Source organism: Solea solea, chromosome 12, assembly GCF_958295425.1.
Source record: "Solea solea chromosome 12, fSolSol10.1, whole genome shotgun sequence".
Lineage (NCBI taxonomy): Eukaryota > Metazoa > Chordata > Actinopteri > Pleuronectiformes > Soleidae > Solea > Solea solea.
Genome location: NC_081145.1, coordinates 16,806,968 through 16,827,904, shown reverse-complemented (window position 1 = coordinate 16,827,904; position 20,937 = coordinate 16,806,968). Strand labels below are relative to the sequence as shown.

Below are 20,937 nucleotides of genomic sequence, written 5' to 3'. Positions count from 1 at the left end.
CGCAGGAGGCGTGGGATGGGAGGTAGTTCCAAGGAATCCTGCCCTCCGGATCTGAGGCATCCAGTTTCATGTCTCTTTGCATGCCTTGTTTCCTATCAGCAGAAGTATGGGTTGACATCAACCCAAGATGACATGGGGCTAAAATTGGTGGTTATCAAAACCCAAGAACTGGCAAGAAGCTTGGTGCGAGGGGGGATCCTCTTGTGAGGGGAAGAAGCTCTGTTTTCAGACACCTCATGAGGTGAGGGGACTGCGTGCAGAGCGGGGACTTCTGACAGCGTCAACAAGTTCCATTGGGCAAAAACGTTGACACTTTTAATTAGATACAGCTGCACACACGCCACACTTCTCAGCCATGTAAACTGACCAAGGAAATAATAAGAGATGTGTTTTTCACACAGTATAACCACTGTCACACCAGGCTCAGAACAGTTGAGCACATATTTTGTTAATTTGCAGGACAAATCATAGTGAGGAATTCAGTAAAGCTGCACTAAGGTGATACTAGGTCCAGTAAAGGCTTAGTGCAGATTCACTATATTTGTAAAGTTGCTATATCTCTCCCCTTATTTCTACTTTCACGCCAAATGTCCTAGGCAGACAGCAAATCTTTGAGTCTGGTTCTGTCAGTGATTTCTTCCTGTTACAGGGAGTTTCTTTTCTCTCCACTGACACTAAGTGCTCGATCATTGTGTGAACTGTTGCTCTATATTATAGAGCAAATTTACATCATAAGGCAGAAACCTTACAATATTATAGTCTATAATATTGTAAGGTTTCTGCCTTATGATGTAAATTATGGTACCTTCAGATAATGTATGTTGTGATTACACTTGATTTTGAGGACACTGGCAAATTAACTTAATGTAAATCTATGTAGGTTTAAGTAGCATATATAAAGAATACAAACATATTTACTGAAACTAAATTACAATGACATAATCAGCTGCTGGATTTTCAAAGTTATTAACATGTCAGTAAAATCAATACTAGACAGGTCTTCAATGTTAAACTGGGCTAAAGTGAATGTTTTGGTAGAAGTGAACACCAACTTTGAACTACTCTTCATGTGTTCGGCTCCTCTTTACATAATTTGATACCTAATTTTAAAAAGAATCATTCAAATTTGGCAAGGTGGTTAGTAAAACATGTTCCTAAAGGGTGACAAAGTCAGAGGAGATATTTTTTATCGCTTAACACTAATTTAATGGCTCTTGCCTTTCAAAACGGAGACTTTGTCCTTTTTTATTATTGTTGTAAAACAATGTTTTTTCATTTTCAATCATCAGACAAAACAAGTGACAATAACAAGGTCATTGTGTAGAACAAATTATTTATCAGGACCTTAAGATTGGAAGAGTTAAAACTAACCAGAATAACTGTTATCACGGTATATTGCGTGGTATAGTAAATGCAATAAACTGGTAACAGATTAACGCACCAAACTGGTGTGTCTAGTTTTGTCAAATCCATCAGACTGAATGAATAACTGACAAATGAAAGAAAAGGTGACTTCAATTGTCCATAGAGATCCAAAACATATTGATATAAGTGATATTAAAGACTACTACTCTGACCGATGGTGATCTTATACACATGCTTTGGAGTTGCCCAATTTATAGAAGAATTTTGGAAACGTGCCATTGAATTAACCTCAAGGGTAATAGGAATTCAAATTGAACAGGACCCAAAACTATGGATTCTGGGGGACACAAGCTCTATTAATGTGACCTACTACAAGAAATACTTTATTTTGCTTGCGAGCACTGCAGTGAAAAAATATATTCTGATTAACGGGAAATCTGAAAATTCATCCATCATTAAGACACTGGATTAATGAGCTCGTGTCGTACTGCACACCTGAAAAGATATATTATATAATGTGAGAGGGAAGCATGCAGCCTTTGAAAAAATGTGGCCCCTTCACAGATATTCTGCCTACTCTGGACTTGGCTGACTGAGGTGGTGTGAGCCTTCCTGGACCGGATTCAAATTAGTCCTCTGCAGGTTTCTTCTTGTATAACTTCCTCATTGATGTATTTGTTGTGGGTAGTGTGTTGTTTTTATATGGATATGAATATTTACAGATGGCTGTATAGACTGTGTAGGTATATAAGTGAAAGGAAATTGAGAACCATACAAGGGAGGAGGGTGGGAAAGTTTGTGTAATATTTTTGTTTAGTTTTGGTTCTCATGATGTTCAAAAATCAAAAAATCAAAAATCTTCATCCCTTTACGGTGTGTCTGTAAGGTTATATATTTGTGTATGCTTCTTTTGTAAAATACATCTTTCAAGGTAACAAACTGTAGATGTTTGCTACACACAATTAATATCCTGTAAGAGCTTCTGTTAATAAAAACAAACCTTGAAAAAAAAAAAAAAAGACTACTCCTACTACAAAATCATTGGAATAGGCAAATCCTTTGACTTGTGTTACACCAGTTTGTCCACCTCTTTCCAAAAGTTCACTTTACTTCAAACGTTATTTGAATCAGCCACAAGCCTCATCAGCCTCATGAAGATGTTGAGTAAAAGGACTTCATGTGAAGCAGCTTGAACGAGAGCTTCACCTCTACAGACTTACTTCAGTGTCCGAGACACTGTCATCGCCTGAGTGAACCTCAGACTGAGTCAAATGTCATTCCCAGCACAGTATCTGGCAGCAGAATGATGTAATCTGAAGGAGCTGTTGACGAGCACACCTGACCTTCAAGAAACTCACTCAGGTTATAACAGTCTGTCTCTCTCACACACACACACACACACACACACACTAACATAATATACATGCGTTCATTCACCATTCATACTAATAGCAACGCCGGATACGCACTTACAGAAATACACACACACTTTGTAAATACTTGGCGTGTGGTTCAGGAGGAGGTGAAAGCCAAAGGGAGTCACTGACACAAGTTAGTTGTGCGATTACCTCACGTCTGTAAATGGTTGGTAAGGAAACTCATCCCGTCTAAACCAAGCTTTAGAGGACAAGGTGCAGTTAGTCCTAAGAATAAACAACAAAGGATTCAATCTTTTAGTTTCAGGTTATCATCATTTTTGTGATCATTTTCATACTATTCGCAGAAATGATAGTCTTAATGGATGTTTTTCATTAATGCTGTTGCGACAGACGTGTCACAATTGATAGCTGTGTTAATTGTCATGTTATTTAAATGATTAAATCCCGATGATGGCATCAGTGTCTATCAGAGATGAATGATGTTTCTTTCTGAAGAGAGAGCAGATGTTTTCCTTGCTGTGAGTCCACACTATCTAGTTACCATGGGGGTCTCCTGCGTTCATAGGTTGAGCCATTAGAAACGATGGGAGGTTCCTCGCTGTCAGCATTTGTGCACCCTGCAGGCTTCATGGCATGTGTCCCCCAGGCCATGTTTCATTACGTGTCATGCAGTCACCGTTAAATACACATATACGTCTCCAAAGAAATGTATGGATTGGATGATGGAAACATACACACGCGCGCACATGGCTACAGACATAACAACATGTCCAGGACATTTGTACACTATGTTTAGAATTAAATGAGTTAATAATGAATACTGTTCTGAAATAATATGATTATACCAACAATAATGAGATTAAAACACCACCAAGATAGAGGTGAAAGATCATGTTAAGTGTTGATCGTGAGTGAATGAATCGTCTCAGGTTATTTTTGTTTTCACTTTTGCATTAACTGACAAACAGCACCGGAGTCATGTGTCAGTTCCTCAGCTTGTTTATGATTGTTTGTTTCCTTGGATACAGTCAAGGCCCGACACCTTGGCTTGACCCAGACAGCCATTTGGTGAACGCTATATGCTAACAAATTAGCAGCAGGCGGCACCGTGTCCTGACACTGACACTTGACTCTGAAATCCAACCCTTTGTTCTGTTATGGAAAGACCAAAAAAATGTGCTCCTCTGGGAAACTTTGACACAAACATACTAACAATAATGCTTCTAAAAAATAAAAAAAAATAAAAACATCCTTCACAAATGATTGTGATACTCGCCAAAGAATTTCTGCATCTACATAATAAAACAAACGTCATCAAGGTTGGTTTTAAGTAACACTGATTAGCACCCATGGGCTATTATTGTTGCGCTGCCGTGTCCACAACTGCCCCGAGTGACGTAACTGATAGCCTACAGCTTTATGAAGCCAATGAAAGTGGAAAAACAGGGCTACAAATAGACCACAATGCTGCACTGCATGTAAAATGTCCCTGTGTCCACTGGGGTCATGTGTTCTTAGAGTTTGTATTATACAATTTCTAGAGGAAAAGAAAATCAACTCTAATTTGACTAAATGTAGACTAAAAAAAGTTGGAGCTTTTACTGTAGTTCTTGAGTAAGCACTTTAAGGACTAATAAGACATTGAGACATTTTTACACGATAGTGACCTCAAGGCCAGGTCACATGTCCTATGGGGGTCCCCATGTTCCAACTTGTACAATTGAGCCCTTTAACTGCAATGAACAGTGAAAGTTATTTTGGCCGAGGCTTCCTGAAGACTCTATCCTCTCTGGCTACTCAAGTGTCAGTCAAACCAGCAGTTTCCATTGGCTTGGTCCATGAGAGGCCCTGGATATACTGGACTCAAAGCATTCAACATATTTCACATGATTAATTTCAAGACACACGTGATATGTAGCTGCAGCTAAAGAGCCGTCGCTACACCTATGCGGTCGATGTATTTATCTTGTTCACTTGTAGCGTTTCTAAAACAGTGGGCCGGGACCCAAACTCCACATGTAACGGAGTCTTGGAGGTTTCCCTTGTGACAAGAATAGCCATGATTTCATGAATGAGGGACCTGCAGGGACAGAGAGACACCATTTCTGCATGGACTCTGGCTGTGAATGCGTATTTGTCCTTACTCGACAAAAACAACAATGACTTTAACTTAAAAATCGGATTTTTTCCACTCACAATTCAAGTAAAAATATACTTGTAAGGCCACGTGTTTACATGGAAAGCACTACATTGCAACAGTGAGGTGAGTGAGTGTGAGAGGGACAGCAGCAGCAGCAGCAGCAGCAGCAGCAAGTGTCATCTGCTTTTCCAACTTGGGGAGGGCTTTGGAGTTTAAAATGGTGTGAATATGATAGCCATCTCCAGCCATCAGTATAGCTTATGCAAGTGGAGATCTGTCTGCACCATTGAAAGTTGACAGCTTGGAGGGACTAATCTGACAAAAGGCACTGGTGTAAATCAACAACAGCAAAACACTGTGGATATCAGCAAACAGGACTGTTGTTGGGGCCTCGGGAGAGAAAGAAAAAGAAAACACACACACACACACACACACAACGGGACTTTCCCTGAATTTCGGGCGACTGCATGAGAAAGAGAGTTGGGAGGACGCACGGGCAAAAGGGCAAGAGGAAGACACCGAGGAGGTGAGTTTACCCTCGGAGGGGTAAAAAGATGACTGTGGTGTCCCAGGAGAACCACGACGAGACTGTGCTCGTTACCCCTTTATTACAAGATGCTGCAGACGTGGAACCAGCGGAGCAGGAGTGCAGCGAGAGGGTGGTCGTCAACATCTCAGGTCTGCGCTTCGAGACGCAGTTGAAGACCCTGTCCCGCTTCCCGAACACGCTTTTGGGAGACCCGCGTAAAAGGATGCGTTTCTTTGACCCGCTGAGAAATGAATACTTCTTTGACAGGAACAGACCGAGCTTTGACGCCATCCTCTATTATTACCAGTCAGGGGGGAGGCTCCGGAGACCCGTGAGTGTGCCTGTGGATATTTTCCTGGAGGAAATAAAGTTTTACGAAATTGAGGAAGAGGCCGTGGAACTTTTCAAAGAAGACGAGGGCCTGGCGAGGGAAGAGGACCGCCCTCTGCCCGAGAACGAGTTTCAGCGCCAGTTCTGGCTTCTGTTTGAGTATCCGGAGAGTTCAGGACCCGCGCGGATAATTGCCATTGTGTCAGTGATGGTTATTTTGATATCCATTGTGATATTCTGCTTAGAGACACTACCCGAGTTCAGAGAAGTCCCCTACGTGCCGGAGATCGTCAACGGAAGTGCTCAAGGCAAAGCGCCCAGCCCGTTCACGGATCCATTTTTCATGGTCGAGACACTTTGCATTGTGTGGTTCAGTTTCGAGTTCACCATGAGGTTCCTTTCGTGTCCCAGTAAACCCGCTTTCTTTAAGAACATCATGAACATTATCGATGTTGTGGCCATAGCTCCATATTTCATCACGCTGGGCCTCGATCTGGCAGAGCACCAGGGGAGCAGTCAGCAGGCTGCGTCACTGGCCATACTGAGGGTCATCCGTCTGGTCCGTGTTTTTAGGATTTTTAAACTCTCCAGACACTCCAAGGGTCTCCAGATTCTGGGCCAAACGCTTAATGCGAGCCTCAGGGAGCTGGGACTGCTCATATTCTTTCTGCTCATCGGAGTGGTTTTATTCTCCAGCTCGGTGTATTTTGCAGAAGCAGAAGACCCACAGTCTGGATTTTCAAGTATACCTGACGCGTTCTGGTGGGCTGTGGTGACAATGACCACAGTTGGTTATGGAGACATGTGTCCCTCCACCATTTGGGGGAAATTCGTCGGATCGTTGTGCGCCATCGCCGGAGTACTTACCATAGCTTTACCAGTCCCTGTTATAGTGTCCAATTTCAATTATTTTTACCACAGAGAGAACGACGAAGAGGAAAACGTCCAGTACGTACACGTGACTTGTGGACAGCCACAACTCCGCTTTGATGAAGGCTGTTCAATTAAAAGTAGCCTGTCGCTCTCTAAAACGGAGTCCTTTCAGGAAAGCGACGAGCGGGACACTGTAACACATCCAAACACAAACCCATTCGACGCATACACGGGGAAATTGACAGATGTGTAAAGAAGAGATGTGTTTTTTTTCTTTCCTGGTGAGTTGTCTCCATGTAAATATGCAGTGTAGCCTTCTCCATGACGCGTACTGCAGCTGTTTTTACGCACGGTGGTGCTGCAGGTGTTTTACGCACGCATGTGCTTCCCAAACGTTGAGCCTCAGATTTATTTCAAAATTACTCTTTCACGCTTTCTTAATTCATCAACTCAGATCATTCCTCCCACTCGTACAACTTTTGCCGTAGTGACGCAAAAGTTACACATAAACATGAAGTGGGGCGCTGTGGAGTAAAGTAATGAATGGGAAATTCAAGAAACATCTGGGAACCAGCTCATGGGGCACGCGAGGGATATTTGAGGCGCTTACATTGGGCCACACAATAAAAGAAAAGCCTCCATTAGTGACAATGAAACAAAATACAATTTATCTCCCTTTTGATCGAATAGTTTTGTCTGTTTTAACAATCCCAAAGCTTTTAACATACAGGAAAGAGAAAAAAAGAGTTTGGGTTTACATTGGCAGCACTGTGGAGAGGTGCCTGGTGTTACTGCTGCTGCCACCTTAGATACCATGGCGCTTGTTTCGTGCGTCCCAGCATTTGTTGTCTTATTGTGTTCGTGTCGAACGTGTCCATGTGCACAAACCCAAACATGGAGTCACACAGATACACATGTAAACTTGCTTTGCACATACGAGGAAGACAGTGTAGCTTCAGTGTCACTTGTAAAAAAAAAGAAAAGAAAAAGAGATTTAATCTCAATGTGTGTCTCATGTTAATTTAAAAATAAAACTGCAGCTTCGATTTTATGTGGAATAGTGTGATTGCCTCTGTGTGGACTTGCATATTGTTTCCCAACATTCAGGTTTAGCGTTAGATATATGGTCAGTCATAACCAGTAAAACTCCAATTACATAATAAATATTTGTTTTCCTCTAAAAGATATCGATCCCCCAATTCATAAAAAAAAAAATACTGTCATGATTAACATCTCTGACTTTGTGGAGCTTCTATATGTGCCTGCAGTGAAGAGAATGAGTGCGCTCTGAGCGCCTCTCTGTGGATGATAACTATCTCTGCTGCCTGCAGACTGCTCATCAACCACAGTGAGCAGAATTAAGACTTATCCGCTGAAGTGTATGTGTGCACAGTTGCCGCTTCTCGCTTTATTTGCTTCTGAGATCACGCTCGCTGCTGTATCACTGTGCTGGAGGACGGAGAACTATAAGCTTAGTGTTTTCTCTCGCCTCCTCCTCCTCCTCGTGTTAACTCAGTGACATTTGTGTTCTGTTTACTTGCAGGAGGCAGGATGAATAAGTGAAGCTCGTTGTGTTCAGAGTCACAGCAAAAACACTAGTGTGGCCTTTTCTTCCTCTCGATCATATTGGATCGGTTTCTCATGGATTATTCTCGCGTTGCCAGTGATGTAGCCAACAGAGACCTCGCAGTTTGAGACACCGCAAGAGGACATTGTGTGCATCAGCAGTAGAAAGTCAACATTCTTTAGTGAAGGCTTCATCAATGACCACCCTTGTGTACATAAACTTAAACTGCCTTTTTCTTTTTGTAAACCTGAACTTTTCTTATGCAGCGTATGAATGCAACTACATGTCTGTGTTGTCACAATCATTCACAGCCAAACACGCATACAGTGCAATGTCTGCATGACAGAAAGTCATTGTGATTTGTTACAGTGTAATAAAATATTTATTTTTTCTAATTTAAACATGTATGTGAACTTAACTTAATCCTTTTTTATGAATAAATTATGAATCAGAAAACAAACCACTCGTTACAGTCTTCCATTAGTAGAAAAAAAATACAGAAAAGAAAGAAAAAGAAAAGATGCAGAGAAGCCACAGAATGATTGTCTAAATTATTTATTTTGGTGACATTGTTGTCTAACCACAAAAGCAATGAAGTTAATCAAATGCCAAAGTGTTTTATGAGGACATTTTCACAAATTAGAGGAACGAGGACCTGGGTTTTTTTTTGTCCTGGATGTTTGTTTTTATACAAATTGCTATGACAACCAAATCTGTCACAGAGTTTTTAAATTCTACTTTACTGCAATAATTATAGGTTGTTTACGCTTTTGAAGATTTGTGGTTTCCTGAAGTGAATCAATCATGTGCGCTGACCGTGGTGCTGAAAGTGATTTCGCGTCCTCTGCAGAAAACTGAACACCATGAACACTGGAGACCGACTGTGATATTGTAGCTGCATGGTTGGTGTGTTTCTGAGCCATACGCTGCGAAGCATGGGGAAACATAATTTAAAATACAAAATGAGATTTGGAGAATATGACTAAAAGTGGCTGGATGTTAGTTTCAGTTATTTGCCATGGCCTTGTGGCTAAAAAGAGACATACAAATGAGTGACAGCATGGTTTTAGTTGGTCTGTCAACTCCGCTCCAGGGGCCAAATGTATTTGGCTCATGGATGCAGACTTTGGGGTGGGGTGGAAGTGTGGGGTATTTTATAATCAGCATCATGAAGTCTAATAAGATCTCGGACATACAGTAAGACTCCGCAGAGGCTGCGAACCCTGACGTTTTTCTCTTTAGTTAAATGGTGAAGCTGACGAGGTCAAATCAGGTCTCGGACCAGTCCTTGACAAACCAAACAAACGTGCTTACATTCAGGAGTGACAAAACGAAAATGTAATAATAATAATAATAATACTAGCCACAACTGCACTATGGTGACTGAGACTTTTTTTCCCTTACAAACTGTCCCTGTTTGTAATCTAATTGCGCCAGTGCTGGCACGCGAGCGCTCCTGTTTTTGTGGTATATGAAGAACTTCTGTCGGCGTGCTTTAGTAGAGCCGGTCTGCATTGCGTCGAAACCCTCCACCTCCTCCTCCCGCTCCCTCCTCTCCTCTCCTCTCTCCACATCCCCTCCCCATCCTCTCCTCTCCTCTCCTCTCCCCTGCACTTGCATGTAAAATGCAAGGCAAAACATGCTTGACATTGCTGAGAAAAAAAAACAAACAAACATTTGGACGTCGTTGCAGCACATGACTTTCTCCCGCCCCCCCCCCCTATCAATTTCGACGGAGTTCTGCTCTCCATCCGCTCTCAAACAAACACACTCTGCCCGTCATCTTGTCTCCTCGCAGAAGGCAGCAGATTTCTGCTGATGCAGTGATGTCTGGAAATGTCAAGGGCTCGCTTGTTGCCCCATAATGTATCTCCCCCCCTCGAACTGCTGCGCAAGATTTTCTCCTGCGGTACATCCTACTGTAAGCTCTTCACACCACCGTGCCGCCGCGCAAGCAACTACGGACGCTGCAGCTTTGTAACCCTCTCTCTTTTTTTCGGCTCAATCTCCACCTCAGGCTTTCCTCACCATAGACTCTCAGCAGCTGATATCTACCTTGTTTTGTCTCATCTTGTTTCATCGTCTCAAGTCTTCTGCATCCATAAGAGGACACTTTAACGGACACAGGAGGGTGATGAGCACAGTAAGACTGTAAGCTTTTTCTTTTTTTTTTCCCCTCTGGAGGCTGCAGTGTAAAGTTGCCACATGACACTCACTGGTGCCCTGCTGTTGGATGAATTTACTCGAGGATGAGACGCATTCAAGACCGTCCAAGATCGGTCCACGGTAAGCCTCAGAAACTGCTGACTTTGCACAACAACACATACGGGACATGCTATTATGCACCGCAGCTGTGAATGTAAACATGACAATGACACACACACACACACACACACACACACAACTTGTTTCCCCATATTTGAGCCAATATTACTGGGCCAATAAGATGTGTGCATGTAAAAAACATCTCTTGTAAAATCAATATCAAATGTTATGCGTCAGATTATAATCCAGTGGCGTATAGGACACATCACTGCAATGCTCCTTAAGGACAGAAACACTGCAATACAAACTAAAGTGCAGATGCTTGTGGAAATGCCATAGAGGTGTAACTGAAGATACAAATTGCATTATTCATATGAATCATAAGAGAATGTTAAAATAAATTTTTCACAGCTGAAGACGGATTGTAAATATAGAAATAATTGCAGTAGTATCGTTACAAAATTTATCTTTGCTACTCGAAAAAGTGCTCACATTCTAGCCTGGGAAAAGTAAATGAATGAATAACCTGCAGAAAATGCTGAGACAGCAAATAGTTTCATCCCATTATTTCCTCCCTCTCCCTCTCTCTCTCCCTGTGTGTGTGTGTGTGTGTGTGTGATAGAGGCAGCAGCAACAACAGCAGCAGATGCACTGTAGAGCAGCAATGGTCAAGTCAGCGAGAACCGCAGTGGAGCCGCACTGAGGCAGAGCAGCCAACCAGCCCCCTCATATCTGGGGACGTCTCCGACAATCTAAGGGGTGTGGGAAGCTGAGGAGTGGAAAATTTCCCCCTGAACCTGAATGCCTGCTCAGTCAGACTAACTGACATCCCAACACAACTCCTTCTCCTCCTCCTCCTCCTCCTCCTCATCTTCCAACTCCTCCTCCCAAACATGACTGTGGTAGCAGGAGACAACATGGACGAGACCTCAGCTGTCCCCGGCCACCCTCAGGACCCCTACCCTCCAGACCACAATGACCACGAATGTTGCGAGAGAGTGGTCATCAACATAGCGGGTCTACGGTTTGAGACTCAGTTGAAAACTCTTTCCCAGTTTCCAGAGACATTGCTAGGCAACCCCAAAAAGCGCATGCGGTACTTTGACCCTCTGAGAAACGAGTACTTCTTTGACAGAAACCGCCCCAGTTTTGATGCCATCCTCTACTACTACCAGTCAGGGGGTCGGCTGAGAAGACCAGTGAATGTCCCTTTGGATATGTTCTCAGAAGAAATCAAATTCTATGAGCTTGGAGTGGACGCCATGGAGAGGTTTCGTGAGGATGAGGGTTTCATCCGGGAGGAAGAGCGCCCTTTGCCGGAGAAGGAGTTCCAGCGTCAGATTTGGCTCCTCTTTGAGCATCCAGAAAGCTCAGGCACCGCCAGAGGGATTGCCATTGTGTCTGTGATGGTGATCCTGATTTCAATAGTCATATTTTGTTTAGAAACTTTACCACAGCTGAAAGAGGACCCAACGGCTCGAATTGTGGGGAACATAACTATTTATATCAAGCCAAACATCCTCACTGACCCCTTCTTCCTCATTGAGACACTCTGTATAATCTGGTTCTCCTTTGAGTTGATAGTTCGTTTTCTGGCATGCCCAAGTAAACCGGCCTTCTTCAAGAATATGATGAACATGATCGACATTGTGGCTATTATCCCTTACTTCATTACACTTGGCACAGAGCTGGCAGAAGACCCAGACCAAGAGAGTGTGGGGGAGCAGGCAACATCTCTGGCCATACTCAGGGTTATCCGTCTGGTCAGAGTATTTAGGATCTTCAAGCTGTCGCGACACTCTAAAGGACTTCAGATTTTGGGGCAGACCCTTAAAGCCAGCATGCGAGAGCTGGGATTGCTGATCTTCTTTCTGTTCATTGGAGTCATCTTGTTCTCTAGCGCTGTATACTTTGCGGAAGCGGAGGAGCAAGGATCCTACTTTGGAAGCATCCCAGATGCATTTTGGTGGGCTGTTGTGTCTATGACAACTGTGGGCTACGGGGACATGGTTCCAGTCACAATAGGAGGCAAGATAGTGGGATCTCTGTGCGCCATCGCTGGAGTGTTGACAATTGCACTCCCAGTGCCAGTCATTGTGTCCAACTTCAACTACTTCTACCACAGGGAGACTGAGGGAGAAGAGCAGGCCCAGCTGCTTAACGTCAGCAATCCCCCCTCTGAAACCAACTCAAGCCGCCGTAGTTCATCCACCGTCAGCAAGTCTGAGTACATGGAGATTGATGGAGACATAAACAATAGCATCGATAACTTTAGGGAGGCAAACCTCAGAACTGGCAATTGCACTATAGCCAACCAAAACTGTGTAAATAAAAGCAAGCTGCTTACAGATGTTTAGACACTAGTTAGGAACTTTGGAAACTCTATGGGACTGTCATGTGGAGTAGACCATCAGTTAGGAATGCTTCATTTACCTCCTCAAAGCACTCTATGGCATTAGGCCTACAACTATCCTCAGCTATATAGAAAGGAAACAGAAAAAAAAACAAAGTTGTTAGAGTGTATGACAGGTAGTTAGAATAATTAATTCTTCAGATCCTACAAATATATAGGTATATCAAAAAGAAACCATTGATTACTGCGCTTATACAATGCTCCCTGGAGGATGCAGAGCACACATTGTCCCATCAGACAACAGCGTGATGATTAAAACCATATGCATGGAGTACAGATAACATTTCAGCAAGTTGCACAATGCACCAGAAACGTCTGCAGAGACATGCAAGCATCTGCAGTCAAGTGGTAAGCACCAAGAAGTGAACCCCCCCCCACCACCCTCTTTCTTCTCTTCCGACAAAAGGATCAACTATTCAGCAAAGCACCTTATAGGAGGAAGACTGATCTCTCTTGTTTGGATGTAAACAGATGGTGATCTACTTGCTTCACGAACATCCGCAATGCTGCTGTTTTCCGGCAGTTGCTGTAATTGTGATATCACCAAGTGATTCAATGCCATGCCCTTTAGATGCAACACAGCACAATGAGAAAGTGAGCTTCACATGAGCATGATTAGAGACTTTCCATTTTGATATTGGCATGCTTGAGACATATCTCTCACATAATGGAAAGGATCTTCTTTTGGATACCTGCCTCCATCCAAACCCTCCTCATCTGTTTTCATACTGAGTGCACTGGATGAGTTTTTAATTTGAAATGCTAATCATTTAGAAGTATAGAAACTGAATGTTAAATCTTAAGGGAACAGTTACATAAATGAGATCATAGCATGAAAAAAAAGTAACCTGCATTATGGTCTACTGACTACGGTACTTTTGTAACCTGGTATATTTAATGCATGACATGAGTATACAGCTTGTTGCAATTCAGGCACTCTTCAGTGCCCTATACTGTCAGGGAAACTAAGGAAATCAAATTCTGGATGTTTCTGAATTGCGATCAAATATATTCAAACCCAACATGAGGATGCAGAGTTTCTAATTAAAAAAGTAGTCAAAGAAAATAAATAGATATTATCAAAAATGCATATAATCATAATAAGCACCAATTACAGTATTACATCGATAGTGCAGTGCATGGACCTTCTACGACGAAGGAAAATTATTAGTCATGCTTCCATCTCCATGTCAAATTTTAGTACATATTGTTTTGGACACAACTCGAGAAAAAAGACCATGACCAAATTTCAATTCATATCACTGGAAATTATTCTGACATTAGTTGCTAGTGCCTTTATCCCCTTCACCAACAGGACCAGTGAAAGTGCCTCTGTGTACAAAGGTATTGTTGAGGTTGAGCAGAGCTGGTCTACCTTCTGTTTGCGTTTCAGGACACTGTTGGTCACAAAGAGAAGCAAGGTTGACGTTAAAATAGATGAACATAGTAAAAACAACAACAACAACAGACAGATGATCCATGGCTGTCACGCACAACCCAGTTTCCATGCACTTAATTATGCCCTTATGCAGCAATGTATTGTACTTTGCATTTTTACAAATCATATTCAAAAAAGGGAATATCACTCTGATTTCAGCGTCTTTTCATTTATGTCTGTTTGGGTTTTGTGCACCATGCATCCTTTCAGGGTCTCTACCTCAGTGAGGTCATTGCAAACTTGCTGTAGAGTTGCAAGCTTCAATGCAGGGCTTCCTATACCATAATGCAAAATGGAACCTTAAGTGTAAACAGCAGTCATGCAATATTGAATGTGAGAGTCCCAAAGCATCGCCTTTACACAAGCACTTAGGACAAATAGTGTACCAGACTCCTGCTCCTTTTGTTCACTTAAAGCTACGCACAATCAGAACATTCATTTATAGATAGAGTTTATAGAGATTGTGTGACTCTCCTAGCAGGATGAGATTGACTGTTTTATACTTACTTTCTTTGAAATAGTGGTATATGAGGATACTGTTGTTTGAGGGTGTGTTTCAAACATGTGTGTGGGAGAAAGAGAGAGAGCAGAGATTGTTTGATATTAGTTGTTAAATCTTGTCATACAACAAGCCCAAAGTGCAGCCCGCCATTTTTGCACAATCATTTTTTGTTTGCGTTTCTTTTTGGCCGTTTTGAAATATTTTCTTTATTCACTGTGCTTGCTCGTACGTACTCGTGGATTGTTTCTCAGCAAACAACTGCAGACAGACACACAGACCAGGGCAAATTGAAAGGACTACTTGAAAAAAAAATCCACCTATACTTTACATCAGTCCACACTGTGCTGACACTGTCAAATTCTGTCAAATGACAGAAAGACTTTGTACAATTGTGTGCTTTCCTTTCCTTTTTTTTTTTTTTTTTTTTTTTAAATTTAACAATTTCCTGACAAGGTCCTGTAAAAAAATCTCTGCTGCAATGCTACTTGACTGTCATCGTTGTTTCTGTTGGTGCAGCGGCTAATGTTTGTGGTGCTAGTGCAGGACTATTATGGTTGTCTTGTTACCATCATGTTACCTGAAGCTGAAGCCTACAGTAATTGCTTTTTTTTTCCATTCTACAGTATGGCTCTTATTTGTTGGTTAGTTTTGGGCATTGTTTGCTCATTTATTTGGAACAGATCTTTGTACTGTATTGCAGAAGGGTGTCTGCCTCAGGCGAGGTAAATATTCCAGAGCCTCGCTAGATGTCAGGAACTTATCAAGAGAGCAAAAAAAAAAAGAAAAAAGAAAAAGGATATTTGACATCTTATAAATGCAGCTGCCGGGAGATTTGGTCACAAGTTTCTAGGCCGACTATTGCGTGAAATTTGGTGTAACATGTCCTGCATGCTGCAGCTCCACATGCGGTGAAGAAAATACCCCTCACATTAGCAGCGCTGTTGCTTCCCTAGCTGTGAGGGTATGTATGGATGGTGCTATGCATTCAGTTACCCCAAAAGAAACGTGCACTCTTAACAGCAATAGAATAACAGATAACCTGTTTCTTAGATGCTTTTTTGTAATAAAAATAGTTATCAATAGAAAAACAAAACTACTTTGAATGTCAGAGGAACGGTGGTCACTTGACAGACACAACAGGGCTGTTTATGAACCGACCTTTTTGCTCTCTGCTCTGTGATTTTACGAGGTCAGCGGTGTTAAATGTAGGCAGGTTTTGTTGAATTAAGAGAAACTACAAAAATAGCAATCTTTAAATATAAAAATTCCAAATATAGGCTTTGTAATAGTGGCAGTTTCCCATGAACCAGCCAGGTCAGAAGTGAGTTGTTTTGCAGTTCCAAAAAAAAGAAGAAGAAGAAGAAGCTGGTAACAAAGTCCCAGAGGAACAGCCTGTAATGCACTTAGAGAAAAAAATCTATGACCAGTTAAAAGTCAGAGAAGGTGCCTAAATTGTTTTTACATATTCATTTATTTCAGCTTAGTATAAGATGTTACGCTTCTGCAAACAACGACAAGCAAGAAGATAAAAAAAAACAACAACAACAAAGATGCTGATATTATTCAACTAGGAAAAACATAACATTTTATGAAACTAAATACAGTAGCTCCAGGAAGATTAAGAAAAGTAACCACTATATTCTGCAAATATGTGTGATAAACAATTTTAATGTGTGTGTTTTTATTTTTCCTGTTTTCGGGTGGCACTGAGACATGATTGATTTAGGAAGAACATGCCATATAGTGGAATATCAAAGAGCGTATGTTCCACTGGTAAGCCATGATAATGAAACTACTGTGTAACGGTCAATTGTTATCAAAATAAATTATATGGATAATATGTGTGCTAAAAACATATCCTTTTGGTTTCAAAAGGGGGAAAAATACAGGAATCATTTGCACACCATGTTCCCATTTTTTCCCATCTCCACTGCTGAATTTACTGCTACAATGTATCTCTACAGAAAATCTACTGATCGCAGAAAACTGCATGGTCGATGGAAGACTGCATGAGCTTTGCCTTTCAAACTGTGGATCAACCATACAGCAGTTGCATCATTTCAAAAAAGAAACCCTTGCTTTCATCGGCATCGAGGCTTTGTGTAAAAAAAAAAAAAAAAAAAGGCCCTGTTCAGACGTTGTTGTGAGACGTTTCCACTGCTGGATTTCTTAAAAGCACCTTAGCGCTGACCTCATCTCTGAGACAACGTCGGGTATCTGAGCCGTACTCAACGCGTGTGGATGTTCAGGTTGTGCTTGGCTCTGAATGTGAGCGAGGACATTAAGGGCTAGTTTCTCAAACTCTGTCGCTATTTTCGGACTGACGCGCTGGTCCAAGTGACTTTTCGCCCATTCCTAACTCAGTCTAGACTCTAGTGATAGTGTGGTGTTAGAAACATGCCTGTTCTGTCTAAACAGGGCCTGTGCTGTACACCCTTGTCTGTACCACACTGGTTTGAAGGCATTCTTGTTTGCTGAAGGTGTTGATACTGGACTGCTTTCTGTCTGTAACTCACTTGCCAAAGGTGACTATCCATGAGAAGATCTGGTTTGTGTTCGATTTGATGACGGTTGAGTTTGACTTTTTTGTCAGAAATGCACATTTAACTGCTAGCAGGGATGTTATGGAGAAAACTGCAAAAGGACTGTTGACCTCTTCCGCTCCTCCTTCCATCCACAAGCAAACCAAACTCTGATTGTGTTTATTAATCCAGTTGTCATTGTCATGTTATGTTTACTGAGGATTATGCTACAAATGTGTTGATGATGACAAAGGCATGGTCTGTGATCTATGCAAGGGTTATTTATTTTTGTTTTCTTATATCACTTATGATTTCATCTTACATTAACTTCAATAAATTTTTAAGGATCTGCTGGTGTATGCTCATTTTGGCTTGGGACGGGGGATTTTTTAAATCATCTTGTACACTAGGTTGTCAGAAGCGTTTCTGTGCCACCAGAACAGGAGAAATGTGCTGCTGTATGCAGTGTAACAGGACTGGATGTCTCAATCTAAATGTGTCTACCTCTGTGCTACCCTCTCGCTTAAGCCATTAGCAGTGATTCATGGGACTAAGGTAATGGTTCCACACTAATCCTCTATCCCAGGAGAGGCCCGCTTACCTCTGTCATTCCCTGTGAGTTGTTACGCACCTCAGAGGCCTGTAGAGCTCCCATCACTCTCAATCTCTAACCCCCCTTCATTCATGTGGACATGTGTGGAACCCTCAGAGTCACTCTAAGGTGTTGTGCACTTGCTGGGTCGAGTATGATCACGTTACTCAAGCTGCAACTAACAATGAGTTCAAATAGATTATGGTGCTGACTATTTCAGCGCTGTTTTGTATTTGAGCCTTACTCAAGACCTTCAAGACAAAAATTGAAAGTTGACGTTGAACAACATAAGCATTATTTATAAAAACTTAAAAATATAAACTAGAACAAATGATGATTTTCCTAAAGGGGAAAATCAAACAAACACACAACCTCCATTCACTTTCACGCAAGACTAAAGCAGATTACCAGCCACTTTGTTTAAATCAGATTCATTACTCATCAGATTTGATGGTCATTGTTCACATTCTTAATCACATTTAAGTATCATGAATCTGTACGTGAATCCCTCTCAAACAGTACGACAATAGAAAGCGTCATATTTGTGAGACCACTGGGCATTGAAATGGGAGATATTTAATACAAGATGTGCCTATATTAGGTTTGTTGTCTGGAGCCTAAATATATGTCACCAAAATGAAAAGGTTACTTTTATGGTCTTAGCTCTGGTCTCCTTTGAAATGCAACCCTTTAAATTTCAAACACAACAGGGCAGAGTGAGATTCACTCACTCATTGACTCGAGACTGAGTCCAATACAGAAACAAAAACAAAGCTAAAATACAGCTACAAAGCAAGTACAGCAAGTGTCCCACCATGGGCAAGTTTTTTTTAAAAGGTTTGTCAATGTCATCCATTCATATAAATATTAACCTGTCTGATAAAACCTCAGAAAGAGGAGGTGTTTTTATTCCAAATCATACCGGTAACACTAAAGCAGCCTAAACAAACACATCCAACCATTTCTAAGAAAATCAAGTCTGTTACTTTTGGGGGTCGTGAAAAAGGATGAATCCATACTATGTTGTGACACTGAACATTTCACAGCAGAGGCACCAAGAAGAACTCTGCCCATCATAGTGTCTGAAGCTCAGATCTGTGTTTGCCGTACAGTGACCTTAACAGAAGTGAGTGTCTTCCTCCCTGTCCTCTACACTGCCCTCAGGAAATGCAGCACTTCTCACTCTGCAGGCAGCAGCAGCAGCAGCAGCAGCAGTAAGGGTGGGGTGAGCTGGCGCCGGTCCCACTATTCTTCAACACATTCTCTCTCTCTCTCTCTCTCTCTCTCCCTCTCTGGTTGTCTTTGTCTTTCACTCTCTCCCTCTCCTGAGTGCTCTAAAGCTCCACTGGACTGTAGCAGCACAGAGCATCATTGTACAGGAGAGGAGCTCAGTCATAGTAGAGGAGTTCACACCTGCTTTTATTAGATTTCTCTGCCTGCAATTCACCCACGCACGCACACACACACACACACACACACAGACACCTGACAAATAACAGATGACATGCTAATGGGGACTTTTTCTACCAATGACCTTTCATCTGTATAGACCCAAGTACAGCGTAATATGTACACGTTGCATAAATCAATATTAAATAACACAGTGTAGCCTCAGCTAATCTGTAAACAATCTACTTGCAGATTAGACGGACCCTGTCCCTTAACATACACAAAACGCAAAGAGAAACGTGTGGGTTTTTAATGTTTTTATGCTCATAACAAGCTCAATGGCCCTGAACTAAAGCTGTCCCACTGCAGATAGTTTATTATAAGACGAGTCAAGTTAAATCACACACTGGATTCATCATAGTTAATGTTGCAACATTTGTTCCGTCTTTGTTCTTTGTAAATGAGATCTTGATCTCAATGGTTCTTTCACCTGGTTAAATACATACATAAATAAATAAATAAATAAATAAATAAATAAATAAATAAATAAATAAATAAATAAATAAATAAGAAAGCATGGCATGCCTCCACTGAGTTTAATTAAACTACTTTCCATATTTGTCCTAATGAAGGAACCAGTCATCCAGTGTAATGATGAAGAAAAATAAATGAATTATCAAACTCTCAATTACTCTCACGCTTATGGTTGGTATATCTATTCATTTGCATTGTTTTAACTGACAGTTTACAGAAAACTTATCCTAACTGTTCTGTAACTGTTATTTTGGCTAATTTATGATTATTTATTTATTTATTTATATTATTATTTATTATGATTGTGTTCAGTCGGTGACCAAACACACACTGTGTGAGATACAGAAGGCATTTTTTAAAAACTCAAAATCAAAAGTGCTGGAAAATGCGTACTTATAAATGCATTGTTATTCCAAAAACACAAAGGGTGAAATAATGGTGGTCCGTTTATCTTTAGTCTATTATGTATGGGATTTGTTAAATAAACAAACAAAGAACAGAATATCAGTGGATTCATCTTTACACAGATTGACGTATCACACTAACTGGTGGTGATATCTGACAGAAGTGTTAGGTTAGAAGTCACGTGCAGTTTGTGAATCAGCCTCAACTTGTAAATGAGTAACATGTAACTAAATCTGTGGTTTTTAAGCCACTGTGCTGGTAATCCCTGATCAGCGTGTTGAACTAATTGAGGTGCTGTCGGTCAGTGATTCAGTAGGTCTTCAGTGGGCTTAAACCCCTCCTCTTCCTCATCTTCCTCTACCTATACATTTATTTCTTAACACCTAAATACATGTCTCCATGTATGAAAACACTTACGAACAGCTTTCAGACAAACGTGTTCTTATCACGGATGTAAATTCTCTGAATATGAATGTGCTCACTCAAACACACACACACATATATATATATATATATATATATATATATATACTGTATAGATATATATATATGCAGGAAAAGAATGGCTGATTTGCCTGAGTCAGGTTCCTGGCTCACTTGATAGTCTCAGATCGATTGTTTTGGAGATACGTACACAGTCATCCCATATCCCTTGTGCAAAAAATGCTATACTCTCCTGTTGACGTCATCCAAA

General features: G+C 41.3%; 2 protein-coding genes across 2 annotated transcripts; both read left to right on the top strand.

Moving 5' to 3' along the window:
* Positions 1-5,150: 5,150 nt before the first annotated feature.
* LOC131469855 (shaker-related potassium channel tsha2-like) lies at positions 5,151-8,643 on the top strand. The gene is made up of 2 exons (XM_058645257.1): positions 5,151-6,897; positions 8,160-8,643. Exon 1 carries the CDS (start codon positions 5,439-5,441, stop codon positions 6,867-6,869), a length of 1,431 nt encoding a protein of 476 aa, XP_058501240.1. The 5' UTR covers positions 5,151-5,438; the 3' UTR covers positions 6,870-6,897; positions 8,160-8,643.
* A 1,523-nt stretch (positions 8,644-10,166) lies between these two features.
* kcna1a (potassium voltage-gated channel, shaker-related subfamily, member 1a) lies at positions 10,167-15,610 on the top strand. The gene is made up of 2 exons (XM_058645256.1): positions 10,167-10,469; positions 11,071-15,610. Exon 2 carries the CDS (start codon positions 11,342-11,344, stop codon positions 12,803-12,805), a length of 1,464 nt encoding a protein of 487 aa, XP_058501239.1. The 5' UTR covers positions 10,167-10,469; positions 11,071-11,341; the 3' UTR covers positions 12,806-15,610.
* Positions 15,611-20,937: the final 5,327 nt, after the last annotated feature.

Coding starts and splice junctions, on each gene's coding strand:
- LOC131469855 (XM_058645257.1), top strand. CDS start 5,439: ATGACTGTGGTGTCCCAGGAGAACCACGACGAGACTGTGCTCGTTACC.
- kcna1a (XM_058645256.1), top strand. CDS start 11,342: ATGACTGTGGTAGCAGGAGACAACATGGACGAGACCTCAGCTGTCCCC.